The 14,206-nt window shown below is 41.3% G+C and overlaps 1 protein-coding gene across 3 annotated transcripts in view; it reads right to left on the bottom strand.

Annotated features, from left to right (window-relative positions):
* Window positions 1–10,772, bottom strand: part of mx (Interferon-induced GTP-binding protein Mx) — a 28,707-nt gene extending 17,935 nt beyond the window's left edge. Inside the window, exons 1-12 of one of the 3 annotated variants that reach the window (XM_045690428.1) lie at window positions 10,467–10,772; window positions 7,920–8,057; window positions 7,561–7,715; window positions 7,283–7,421; window positions 6,959–7,157; window positions 3,612–3,690; window positions 3,235–3,357; window positions 3,012–3,150; window positions 2,539–2,697; window positions 1,802–1,878; window positions 1,360–1,653; window positions 1,028–1,273 (exon numbers count right to left, since the gene is read on the bottom strand). In XM_045690428.1, coding sequence (XP_045546384.1) covers window positions 1,049–1,273; window positions 1,360–1,653; window positions 1,802–1,878; window positions 2,539–2,697; window positions 3,012–3,150; window positions 3,235–3,357; window positions 3,612–3,690; window positions 6,959–7,157; window positions 7,283–7,421; window positions 7,561–7,715; window positions 7,920–8,057; window positions 10,467–10,656 — 1,917 coding nt within the window. In that variant the 5' untranslated portion in view covers window positions 10,657–10,772 and the 3' untranslated portion in view covers window positions 1,028–1,048. 3 annotated transcript variants of the gene reach the window in all.
* Window positions 10,773–14,206: the final 3,434 nt, after the last annotated feature.

Genomic DNA, 14,206 nt, shown 5'->3' with positions numbered 1-14,206 from the left:
ATATATTTTATAGCCAAAATACACCCCTTTCAACCTACATGACGAACAACAGATACATAGAATGGTCACAAGGTTAAGATTTCCAACTGGATAGCCATCTCTCCCTGGTACGGTATAGAACAGAAACAGTAACTCATGTTCTCTGGAATGCTTTTTAGGTTTTAGCACCCAAAGACATTGTTAATCTCCTCTGTGTCACGCCCTGGCTATAGAGAGGGTTTTATTCTCTATTTTGGTTAGGCCAGGGTGTGACTAGGGTGAGCATTCTATGTTCCTTTTTCTATGTTCTTTATTTTCTATGTTTTGGCCGGGTATGGTTCTCAATCAGGGACAGCTGTGTATCGTTGTCTCTGATTGGGAACCATACTTAGGTAGCCCTTTTTCCCTCCTTGGGTTGTGGGAAGTTGACTTTTTTTATGGCACATAGCCTTTAGCTTCACGATTTGTTGGGTAGGGTTATTGTTTTGTTCGGCGTCTTTCTAAATAAAGAATATGTACGCTCACCACGCTGCACCTTGGTCCTCACCTTTCAACCAATGTGACACTCTGTCAGTGTTATCTCATAGAGGCCCATCCTCAGTAGAACACACACACAATAGTTAACAGAATACTCTATTCTGTGGAATAAAACAACCATTATAATGCAATACAAGCATTATAACAATCTTGCAATTTCCCTGACACCCCACAGGCCCATCCAAACATGATAAAGAGGAAGCACGTTAAATAACAATACAATATATTTTTTATGAAATATAAACTATAAACCACAAGTGAAAATATCAGAAATAAATTATACATTGACTGTTAATAAAAAGATTCCTTCTCTGTTCCCAAATGCTATCAGGCAGCTTTCCACTCCACCAGGTAGGCTAGCTGCATTTGAGTTTAATATTATAAACAAAAAAACGATAACAAAGAACTTGATTGCATAGTAACTTTATTATAAGTTAGATAACAGAATCTACCCCAAACCCCAATGCCTACTTCCATTGACCAAGCTATCTGAAATTAGACCATCCTAAATGTTAACAAGCAGCTGTCCATACTAGAACTCCACTAGGTAGCTGCGTGCCTTCATCAGACGTTTGAGCTTGCTCTGCAGTGCAGCCCTCTTGCTGCCGATGTCGATGTCCTCCTTCAGCAGCTGCTCGATGTTGTCCTTCTCCTGCAGAGTCTGAAGCATCTCCCTCTGCAGCTGGGAAGCAAACTCCTGCAGAACCAGGTAGCGGATCACCATGGGAATCTGATCAGCCAGACGCTGACTGGCAATCTGGCAAAGAAAAAAAACATCAGCTCTTGGGCATGAGACAATGAACTTCCTTTAACAGTAGCCTACTGTAAATACTCCTGACTTACATTATAATAGGACTTGAGGTGCAGCATCATCTCCCGTAGGGCAGCATGGTTGTCATGGCCGTTGACAGTACTCCTTACAGAGAAAACAGATAACACTTTCTGACTCCCAAAAGAAAGGGAAGGATTTTTAACTAACTCTCCCTCCTCCAACTCTTCCTCCTCCCTCTTCCTCTTCCTCAGGCTAGAGCTGTAGGTGATGTCCTGTGTGTACACTATCAGCTCCATCTTGAACTGAGTCCTCAACATGGACTCAGCCGTAGACTCCTTCTCCTGCTTGATTGTCTCGATCTTAGTCTGAAGGCCAAAAAACGAGTTATTCAATGTGTTATCTCCACATCTTGTTTAGGTTTAACTTGATGGCCAGCTGTGGCAATTTTAGTTTATGCTTAAATCGTAACATGAATATGGAAAAGTATATAGAAACAGTTATGAAAACAGTTACCTTTGCTGTTTTCAGGAGAATAGGGAAACCTGTGAAGCTGTTCTGAGCCAGCAGTATGAACGCCTTCCTAGCAACATCTAGAAAAGGGAAGAAACACTACTGTGATACATACAGATGTAGGATCTTAATTTGATCACTCTTTTGTTGCTAAGAATTTTCCTGCACAGCAGGAAATGCAGATGAGCTTCATGATTTACATAACTTCACTGAAAACACACAATAACACAAGGTTATATTAACGGTATTGCACACACACACATAATTGTTTATTTGTATTGTTTCTATATTGTTGTATTTAACATTTCTGTGACTGTCCTTGTTTATCAGTGTATCACTATTTTGTTACTTGTCATATTATGTGTTTCTTGTGGACCCCAGGAAGAGTAGCTGCTGCTTCTGCAAAAGCTAATGTGGATCCAAATAAACAAATAGGCATTTTGCCTGTAGGCTAATTTTGGCCGGCTAATAGCCTAACCACCAATCAAGCAACATTATGGACTAAACGTTAAAATCCTGTTGCTGCAGGAACATTTTGCTGCAACAATACTGGTCAAACTAAGATCTGACATGGGTAGGACTCAAAACTACTACCAAACTCAAAGATAGACTACATTCTTGGATGGGAAAATGTAAATAATTTTGTTGGCTTCATAGTTGAATCAAACACAATGACTGGGTTTCAGGATAAGTAAAAAAAAAACATAAAAAAAAAAAGATCTATGTACTCAATACTGTACCTGATAACTCTTTCAGCTTCTTGACTGCTGGTTCCTCCAGTTGTTTGATCTGGTCTTTCACCATCACCTCAAAGGTCTTGTAGTTGATGAACCCTGGGAGCTCCCTTCCACGGTACGTCTTCTCATAATCAGCCACTTCTTTTTCAATCTTCTTATTAACTGCAATATGAGGCATCCACATTAACCTGTTGCTTAACCTAAACGTGTGAGTGTAAACATTCAATGTCATTTTAGATTTACAAGAAAGATGCAATGAGGCTACATTATTTTTATACATCTTAGTGCAGTATGTTAACGATCTACAACTTTGATATGATATTTTGTTTGTCTTGAAATATCTGGGCACTACATTTGACATTTTGATGATGGATGATACAGGAAAAGAATACATATTGACATAAATGGCAACTCTCGGTTACCAAACTTCCTGACGCAGTATTTATGGCCAATGTTTATGAGAATTGTGTACTCACAGTTCTTTCCAGAGCGATCCAGTTGTGCCTTCCATTTCCCGAACTCTGTTCTGAGTGTGGAGAAGATGTTGATGTCTCCACTTTTCAGCTCCTCCCCAGTGCTCAGGTTAATGACATCCTGGGTGAACAAAGTCACTTTCTGCCACACGGAAAGAGGAAGCATCACATGTCAGTGTATCCTAAGAATGAGGGACTATGATGGCTTTGAGCTTCAGGGACTCACATCGATCAGAAAATACTGCCGTTCTTTTGGGTCTTCAGGGGGTCCGGTACCACATTTCTCCAGAGTGGTGCGTGTCTCCTCCAGCTTTTCCTCAATCTGCTCTTTTAGACGAGGCATGGATTTCTAAACACAAAGAAAGACATTCAAACAAGGCATATAGCAATACACCCTGAAAATAATCACTGTATATTCACATAAAGCCGAGAGGTACAGGGACATCATAATGTAATTAAAAATCATACACAAAACATGTTTGTGTATCAGTTTTTTGAATTCATCCACAATCCAACTGGGTACTCGAAAACAACAAGAGACCATTAATTAAAAAACAAAGGTATAGTATAATGTGCAGCAAATGTAATGGAAGAGGAATTCACCTCGATATGTTGCACTAGTTCAAGAGTTAATTTCTCTGCCAGTTTAGGGATGGTGGCATGCCCCTCATCATAAAGAGTGCTATATAAAGGACAGAGAAAATGTGAAAACACAATGCAAACCTTTCAGAAAATGTTGATGCATTTGTCAGACAATAACACAACAACAACAACACAGATCTGAAAATGATAGGGGAGACAGCCTAACAACTCAGACACACCGGTAGGATTGTCAGATGTTTTCCGTCCGACAATAGTTAGCAACTCTGAACAGAATGTCGCAGTCAATCTCTTTTGTGCTCACACAGAAAAGACCTTGAAGTCATTAGCCAGTCAGAATTGTTCAAATAACTCAAACCAGAAGGTGGCAGTAGTGTTGCTTGGCGATGCATGTCTGTGTGTGTTGCTTTATGGTCTAGTCCAGGTATTCCCAAACTGGGGTATGCGCAATGCCGTTGGGGGTACGTCAAAGAAAAATGATTGATAAAAAAATGTTAAAAATTATTCTTCACATTTTTAAACAGTCCATTTATATTTTACAACAGGGCTATACTTTGGGGTGAGGTTTTTTTCTCGCCTGAGTAGCCTCATTTCACTGCCAAAAATAAAATTAAACCATCTAGTTTAACTTTGTTAAAGCAAGGCCCCTGAACTCTCGTGTATTTTCTGCACAATGCAATGATATGGGCAGCAACCATGTAACGCTTTTACAACATACAGAAGTGCGCTGGTTATCAAGGGGCAAAGTATTGACACGTTTTTTAGAATTGAGAGACGAGCTTAAAGTTTTCTTTACTGACCGCTTGCATGATGATGATTTTCTCACACGACTGGCCTATCTGGGTGATGTTTTTTCTCGCCTGAATGATCTGAATCTAGGATTACAGGGACTCTCCGCAACTATATTCAATGTGCGGGACAAAATTGAGGCCATGATTAAGAAGTTGGAGCTCTTCTCTGTCTGCATTAACAAGGACATACACAGGTCTTTCCATCATTGTATGATTTTTTTGTGTGCAAATGAACTCAAGCTTACAGACAATGTCAAATGTGATATGGAGAAACACCTGAGTGAGTTGGGTGTGCAATTACGCAGGTACTTTCCCGAAACGGATGACACAAACAACTGGATTCGTTATCCCTTTCATGCCCTGCCTCCAGTCCACTTACCGATACGTGAACAAGAGAGCCTCATTGACATTTCAAAATGCGGTTCTGTGAAAATGTAATTTAATCAGAAGCCACTGCCAAATTTCTGGATTGGGTTGCGCTCAGAGTATCCTGCCTTGGCAAATGCACTGTTAAGACACTGATGCCCTTTGCAACCACATACCTATGTGAGAGTGGATTCTCGGCCCTCACTAGCATGAAAACTAAATACAGGCACAGACTGTGTGTGGAAAATGATTTAAGACTTAGACTCTCTCCAATACAACCCAACATTGCAGAGTTATGTGTATCCTTTCAAGCACACCTGTCACGACCTCCGCCGAAGTTGGTCACTCTCCATGTTCGGGCGTCGTTCGAAGTCACCGACCTTCTAGCCATCGCTGATCCACTTTTCATTTTCCATTGGTTTTGTCTTGTCTTCCATCACACCTGGTTCCAATTCCATCAATTGCATGTTGTGTATTTAACCCTCTGTTCTCCCCCATGACCTTGTCCGTAATTGTTTCTTGTAGTGCTTGTGCACGGTATGCTGGTATTACCGGGTTTTGTTTGATCCATTGATTTGTATTGTTCTGTTGACGGTGGTTTATGGATATTAAACGACACCGTTGTAAATCAGTTTTCGCTCTCCTGCGCCTGACTTCTCTGCTGCCAGTACACACCTCACTACAACACCCTTCTCGTTAACCTGTGGTGAGTTATTCACAATTTTCAATGAACAAATAAGGTTTTATATGTAAGATGGTTAAATAAAGAGCAAAATGATTGATTATTATTATTTGTGCCCTGGTCCTATAAGAGCTCTTTGTCACTTCCCACGAGCCGGGTTGTGACAAAAACTCGCACTCATTCTTATGTTTAATAAATGTATTGTATAGTGTGTGTGTGGCAGGCTTACAATGATGGCAAAAAACAACATTTGAGAGTGCGCTGACCCTGGTGTTAGAGGGGGTACGCAGCTGGAGGTTGAATGTTTGAAGGGGTACAGGACTATAAAAAGTTTGGGACCCACTGGTCTAGTCAATAGCTAGCTGCGCTAATGTTGCTATTGTTGTAGAAACCCCTTGTTGATACTAGCCAGATGGCACCAGCTAGATAACTAGTTAGCAATATTTTAATTCGCTCTCCATAATTGCATACTACCCATAGATACATTTTTAGCTACCTGGCTAACGTTAGCTACATTGTTAGCATGATTCGCTAGCTACCTGTTGTGCTAGCTAGGTAAAGTAATGACACTGCATTGATACTCGGCATCCAGCTACAGGCAGCTGCTTCATGGAAACATATCCATTGTGATTTAATTATAATGTTACTGGCTATAGTGGCCAGATAGCTAGCTTGGTAAAGCATTTAGTGTTGTGCGCATTGTGCTGCACTTATTACCACTCCCTTCATTTCATATGAGGTGTGTGTGTGACTGCCTTGCTCAGTTAGGAAGCTAACTAATAATCTAGGGCACATTATCAAACCTGACAAAAAAAAAACGTATTCAAGCACAAAAAAAAAGAACAATTCTCATGAAAAGGTTGGTTGAGACCGGAAAAAGTGCCCTATTTTTTTTTCCTTTTTTCTTGTCACTCCCCTCACAAAAAATTATAGCAGTTTTGAAACTGCAGTAAAACTGCAGTCGACTGTAGTATTTTGGACGCAGTCGTTACAGAATAACTGCAGTGTACTGCACTGTAACTGCAGCTACACTGCAAAATTACTGCAGTAAAAAAACGGGTTATTTTGAACGCAGTATTTGCAGCATACTGCAGTTATACTGCACTCTGACTGCAATCGTTTTTCGTAAGGGTCCAGTCGCCTCCCCCACGTGGAGGACCGTGCTCTCTGATTGACTCAAAGTCAAGTTGTCGGCCACTGCTGAGCATTGCAATTCTACAAGTAGATACGGCAGTTTCATCGGTACCAGGTCGGTACACAGCAGGTACGTATTTTATTCTAGCAAGAGAAGGAACGGCCTCATACTATGATAAGTACCTATCGGCAGTCTATAGGGTCTCAGATTCTCAGTGTGTTTCATGCTTAAGATGGTCTGGCTCGTTGGCTGGAATCTTTGGTAAATCTTGTTATCTTGTGGGGTAAAGAGCAATAATTGGCCGCAGAATGTTCTTGACTAATTGTTAGCCCTCTGTGTACCAGATTTAAAGCACACTTCAACCCACAGGACCAACCTGAGATGAAGGTGCTCTTTGAAGAAGGCCTTCTCCCTCTCTGTGGCCTCGGTCAGTGAGACTTGCTCCATGATCTCCTTCTGGCCCCTGCACTTGACTATCATGTAGCCCTTAGTCAGGTGGATAACCTCATTATGAACTATGTCCACCACCGTCTCTTCTGTGCCTTTGTCTACCAGGTCAGGCTTGGTCAGGATGCCTGTTCAATGGGAAACACACACAAGTCTCACTCATTAAATTCAACACAAGTCCACATGGTTTATAATCACCATTACACAAAAGCTTGCTTCATAATAGTTGAGTAAATAATAAAGTGTGGAATACCTAATGTCCTTCCACCTTGAGGGTCCACCTCTTGTGCCATCTTCAAAGCCTCTGTGGTTGCAATGTCAACGTTGCATGGCACAACCACCAAGTTGATTGTTTCTTGCTTTGTGATGAACTTGCGTATCAGATTCTTAATCTGGAAATGCCAAAGATTATTATACTGTACATAACGTGTGGTGGGGGGATACGTGTCATTTTGGCTTCTGCTCTAAAACTGGGGTGACAAATGAACAGTGGTTCCCCACTAATATTGGGGGTGGGGTGGAGGTATGTACCTGTTCACCAATGTTCTCAGGTTGACCTTTGACAGCTACCCGGGCGATGCCTGGCAGGTCGATGAGTGTGAGGTCTGGGACGTCAGGGGAGCCAATCTCCAGGCTGATGAGGTCATCACTGATACCCACCCCCACACCTGCCATTTCATCCTGGGCTGGAGGGGGGGAACAAGAATACAGGTGCCTTAGAAATAGTTAACTGTACCAACAGTTAATGATATTATTCATGGTTTTAGGTATACATGAAAATAGTATGTTAGTGAAGAATAGTGACTCAGTTTAGACACTTGAGGTAATGAGAGTGGGTGTGACCACAATGAGAGTGGGTGTGACCACACAATGACAGTGATCACACCCACCTTTCCGAATTTTCTTCTCCACATCAGAGGGGTCCTCAATCTCCTCCTCACGGTCTTGGTAGCGGATTTTTCCGTGCCATTCCTCTCCTTCTTTCTTCCTCTTCATCTTCAGCTCGAGAGGGCATCGTGTTACAATACCTGTCAGAGTTGACAGAGGAGGAGTTAGACAGTGTAAAAGAGATTAAATGAAACTGCAAGAAACCCAGAGAAAAACAGCCCATATTCATCACCCTGTCAGAGAGTTCATTGGAAGAAGGGGAGTGAGAGAGAGAAGAAAAAAGAGATAAGAATATCAACTTACAGTGCCTTCGGAAAGTATTCAGACCCCTTGAAATTTTCCACATGTTGATATGTTACAGCCTTATACTAAAATGAATTAAATAAAAAAAATGTCCTCAGAAATCTACACACAATAACCCAAATGACAAAGCGAAAACATGTTTTTTGAAATTTTTGCAAATGCATTAAAAATAAAAAACAGAAATACGTTATTTACATACGTATTCAGACCCTTTGCTATGAGGCTCGAAATTGAGCTCAGGTTCATCCTGTTTCCATTGATCATCCTTGAGATGTTTCTACAACTTGATTGGAGTCCACTTGTGGTAAATGTGATTGATTGGACATGATTTGGAAAGGCACACACCTGTCTATATAAGGTCCCACAGTTGACAGTGCATGTCAGAGCAAAAACCAAACCATCAGGTCGAAGGAATTGTCCGTAGAGCTTCGAGACTGTATTGTGTCGTAGGCACAGATCTGAGGAAGGGTACCAAAATATGTCTGAGCATTGAAGGTACACAGTGGCCTCCATCATTCTTAAATGGAAGAAGTTTGGAACCACCAAGACTCTTCCTAGAGCTGGCCGCCCGGCCAAACTGAGCAATCGGGGGAGAAGGGCCCCCGATCAGGCCTTTATGGTAGAGTGGCCAGACGGAAGCCACTCCTCAGTAAGGCACATGACAGCACTCTTGGAGTTTGCCAAAAGGCACCTACAGACTCTCAGACCATGATAAAAAAGATTCTCTGGTCTGACGAAGATTGAACTCTTTGGCCTGAATGCAAAGCGTCACGTCTGGAGGAAACCTGGCACCATCCCTAAGGTGAAGCATGCTGGTGGCAGCATCATGCTGTGAGGATGTTTTTCAGCAGTAGGGACTGGGAGACTAGTCAGGATCAAGGCAAAGATGAACGGAACAAAATACAGAGAGATCCTTGATGAAAACCTGCTCCAGAGCACTCAGGACCTCAGACTGGGGAGAAGGTTCACCTTCCAACAGGACAATGACCCTAAGCACACAGCCAAGACAATGCAGGAGTAGCTTCGGGACAAGTCCCTGAATGATGTTGAGTGGCCCAGCCAGAGCCCAGACTTGAACCTGATCGAACATTTTTGGAGAGACCTGAAAATAGCTGTGCAGCGACGCTCCCCATCCAACTTGACAGAGCTTGAGAGCATCTGCAGAGAAGAATGGGAGAAACTCCCCAAATACAGGTGTGTCAAACTTGTAGCATTATACCCAAAAAGACTCAAGGATGAAATCACTGCCAAAGGTACTTCAACCAAGTACTGAGTAAAGGGTCTGGATACTTATGTAAATGTGATACTTCAGGTTTTATTTTTAATAAATTAGCAAACATTTATAAAAACCTGTTTTTGCTTTGTCATTATGGGGTAATGTGTGTAGATTGATGAGGGGAAAAAACTACTTAATCAATTTTATAATATGGCTGTAATCTAACAAAATGTGGAAAAAGTCTAGGGGTCTGAATACTTTCCAAAGGCACTGTACATATCAACTATAACATCAGAACCTAAACACAGAAACTAGCAAACACAATTGCATTTTATCGATGGCAAATTTAATGCACAAAAATACCGTGATGAGATCCTGTATCTGTGACCAACAGATGGATATCTTTATTCCTAGTCATGTGAAATCCATAGATTTTGACCTAATTTATTTATTTCAATTGACTGATTTCCTCATTTGAACTGTAACTCAGTAAAATCAATTAAATTGTTGCATGTTGCGTTTATATTTTTGTTCAGTAAAGTTGATTGCAACATACTGGCCGCGTACTCATATTATATATTGGATTACCTGGCATTTAGGGGCCTACTTTCCCACTGCCCTCATCTCACCTGTTTCATCAGAATCTAAATAACGTTTATTCGCCAAGTACATTCATATGGGGCGGCAGGGTAGCCTAGTGGTTAGAGCATTGGAGGTTGCTAGATCAAATCCCCGAGTTGACAAGGTAAAAAAATCTGTCTTCTGCCCCTGAACAAGGCAGTTAACCTACTGTGCCTAGGCCGTCATTGAAAATAAGATTTTCTTTCTTAACTGACTTGCCTAGTAAATAAAGGTACGAAAAATAAACATGTACCTACCAGGAATTTGACATGATGAAGCCACAATAAACACATAATTTACACTATCAACATGTACACTATGTAGAAAAACAACAACTACAGGCACTGTTAACACTATAAACTACACGATAAATGATGCACATACAGAATGTTCATGAATTATCACTCACCACTCCCCCTTGGCAAAGCCACCCCAGATAGCGCCTCCAGCACTGAGCTCTTCCCTGAACTCTGGTCCCCTATCACCGCGATGGCTGGCAGCGCAAGGTCCTTCTCTACGCCAAGGGAGCGCAGGGAGTCGATGAGGTCAATACAAGGACGCACCTTCTCCTCATAATGTTGGTTCAGCGTATAATTCATGATTTGCGATAAAAAAAAATGGTTAATACACTGCAACTGCAACTGACTACACTGCAACTGACTACTGGCTGTACAGGTTCTGTAGAAAGAGTCATCCCTGGGAAACGATACTTATCCATAATATAGTTTCACTTTCATTTCTCCAACACAAAAGTAACCTGAGTATTTCATCTCACTCGATTTTACATACATTTTTCAAATATCAATAGCTCAACCATCCTGAGGACAGAAAGTAATTAATTGACTTGCAGCCTGTACGTGTTGATGTGAAACATTAAGTATGTCTTAAACTGTAAACCACGGACAAAGTGGCAGAGACTCAACAATATGCAGATTAACATCATGCACACAGATAGACTTATGAGTATAGCATTTCTGAGCAATAGGAAAGGTCACATTTTGTTTGTGTGTGTTGGTTCAACATTTTATAAGCATGTTCCCTAATAGACAGGTCGGAACCAACATGGCTGAATTCCTCCTCCAGGCAGCGAAGAGACCTGACCCCTCTGGAGGTGCAGGTGTAGAGGGACCTCGAACTGATGCTAAAGTATGCACTGGACAGACGCGGGAGTCTAGGGCGGTGTTGTGACTTTACTTTCATTAATCTGATTACTTTTATTTATTTAATCCACTAACTACATTTAATTACTACCCAATTAAATTAATCATGTAACAATTCATTAGGGTTTGGGGCACCACGGAAGAAGTTGGTTTAGAGAGTTACCATCTCCCGGATTAAACTCTATAAGGTCTTTACTTATTTCATCTATAAACAGTCATCTTATTAATCATTACCTCTTATCAAATCATCATTCTGACCAGACCTTCTTGGATCTGAAAAAAACCCCAGCCTAACTCATTATTCAGTACTACACAAATTGGTTTAATTATTTATTTACTAGCTAACTAAATAATAACACAGAATAAACATACACCCTTTACATGAGACAAAGGTTGCTAGTGGACTGACAAAATATGATGGCTTATTAAGCAGAGATGGAGAGGAGGGGAAAAAGAGAGAGACAGAGAAAAAGGGACACATTCTATAACTATTCTCCCATTAACCATATACTTTGCACACAAACCGCCGCCCGTTTGGAATAAGAGGTCATGAATGTATTTACTTGTGAAATGCCTTCGTTCGTCGTTTATCTCAGTCGGAACCAAGCCTTCTCAGAAAGTTGTTGGCCTTCTAGCTTTATGGCTCTGATTGTCCGAAAGGGGTCTCCCCTTTCCCGTCTTCTACTGTTGTTCACTCTGGAAGATAACAAGCCATGTTACCGGTTCCCATTGGTGATAGTCTCACTTAGACTCGCTTTTCTCGATATCTGACTTAAGACAGCTAATCAGCTGTACCAGTGATTGTCTGAGGTAAGCTTCTCGCCTCTTCCTGCTTGTGTTGTTATTCACGATTCGAACCACGATGGACAGATCTCTCTGGTCCAAAGGAAGGTGAGTTAATTTCTTCACCTCCTGTTGAGGTTCAAAGCGTCAACCAATCCAAACGTGCAGCTCTCTGCCTCACGTTTCCTGGTCTTAAGGTTGATTCCTCTTCCAAGCCTTTATGCACTCTTGGTCAAAAGGGGCGTTCTGACCTCACCCAGGGCGTGGCTACTTAATGTGTAAAGGATATGATTAGAAGTTCTCATATGACTCCTAAAATCACATTCCTATCTTAACAAAAATACCTCCTTCATTTACCATATCCTATGCCCGACATATTGAATGAAAACTTGACAGATAAAGGGGGTATCCTTTCCAAGTTACAGTATTTGGTCCATACAGTTTTTAATAACATCACAAAATGAAAAACAATATGACATTCGTTTTCTACATCTCCCCACTGACCATTTCCCACATCATTACGTTAGAAATAATATTTTTGCCAACTTTTACTTTAACTACATTCCCAAAGAAAATAATGTACTTTTTACTCCATACATTTTCCCTGACACCCAAAAGTAGTCGTTACATTTTGACAGGAAAATTGTCCAATTCACACAATTATCAGGAGAACATTCCTGGTCATCCCTACTGCATCTGATCTGGCAGACTCACTAAACACAAATGCTTCATTTGTAAATTATGTCTGAGTGTTGGAATGTGCCCCTGGCTATCCGTCAATAAAAAAAAGAAAAGAAAATTGTTGCGTATGGTTTAATATAAGGAATTTGAAATTATTTATAGTTTTACTCAAGTATGATATTTAGTACTTTTTCCACCACTGGATGTGGCTGGGGGTTACAGCATTTCTTTCACATGACCCATCAATTTAGACAAGTGTGTCTGGGTAAGCATCATGTAACATTTATAAAATATCTGGACACTTTCTGTTTACCTGGAATTTTTCCTTGTTGTAGGCTACTACCACTTTTAGTCTTAATCTTTACTACACTACTCACTGTTTAGCACATGTCCTCACATGTGAATCCTTAGAGATGGGTGGGGCTGGCTTAGTCTCTCTAGACAAAGGCATTCCTTTGGTTGAAACTAAAGGGTAGAGAAAGAGTTCTCTCCTGCTCAAATTTACGACCGAGTGTGGAGGTGTCAAAACCATCCAGCAGCTCCCCCTCTCTCCTCTGTGGGAAAGAGAGAGGGAGAATTAGAGCAGAATTAGGCCGATACCCACTAATTATCAAAATCCAGAAAAGAGCCGTTAAATTCTACAACCACCTAAAAGGAAGTGATTCCCAAACCTTCCATAACATAGCCATCACCTACAGAGAGATGAACCTGGTGTAAGGGTCCTGTGTGTAGCTGGTGTAGAGAGTCAGGCGCAGGACAGCAGATATGAGTAATCAATATACTTTACTCAAAAAGACAAATATAAAGAAGTAACATCACGAGCCCACAAAGATGGACCGAATTACAACAAACAATCACTCACAAACACAACATGGGTAACAGAGGGTTAAATAATAAACAAGTAATTGGACAAAGACAGAACAAATGAAAAGTGGATCGGCGGTGGCTAGAAAGCCGGTGACGTCGACCGCCGAACGCCGCCCGAACAAGGAGAGGGACCGACTTCGGCGGAAGTCGTGACACCTGGAGAAGAGTCCCCTAAGCAAGCTGGTCCTGGGGCTCTGTTCACAAACACACCCCACAGAGCCCCAGAACAGCAGCACAATTAGACCCAAAATCATGAGAAAACAAAAAGATAATTACTTGACACATTGGAAAGAATTAACAAACAAACAGAGCAAACTGGAATGCTATTTGGCCCTAAACAGAGAGTACACCGTGGCAGAATACCTGACCACTGTGACTGACCCAAACTTAAGGAAAGCTTTGACTATGTACAGACTCAGTGAGCATAGCCTTGCTATTGAGAAAGGCCGCCGTAGGCAGACATGGCTCTCAAGAGAAGACAGGCTATGTGCACACTGCCCACAAAATGAGGTGGAAACTGAGCTGCACTTCCTAACCTCCTGCCCAATGTATGACCATATTAAGACACATATTTCCCTCAGATTACACAGATCCACAAAGAATTCGAAAACAAACCCAATTTTGATAAACTCCCATATCTACTGGGTGAAATTCCACA

The sequence above is a fragment of the Salmo salar genome, chromosome ssa12 (assembly GCF_905237065.1).
Source record: "Salmo salar chromosome ssa12, Ssal_v3.1, whole genome shotgun sequence".
Classification (NCBI taxonomy): domain Eukaryota; kingdom Metazoa; phylum Chordata; class Actinopteri; order Salmoniformes; family Salmonidae; genus Salmo; species Salmo salar.
The sequence above is the reverse complement of the archived record's forward strand: the minus strand, read 5'-3'. Positions and strand labels throughout refer to the sequence as shown.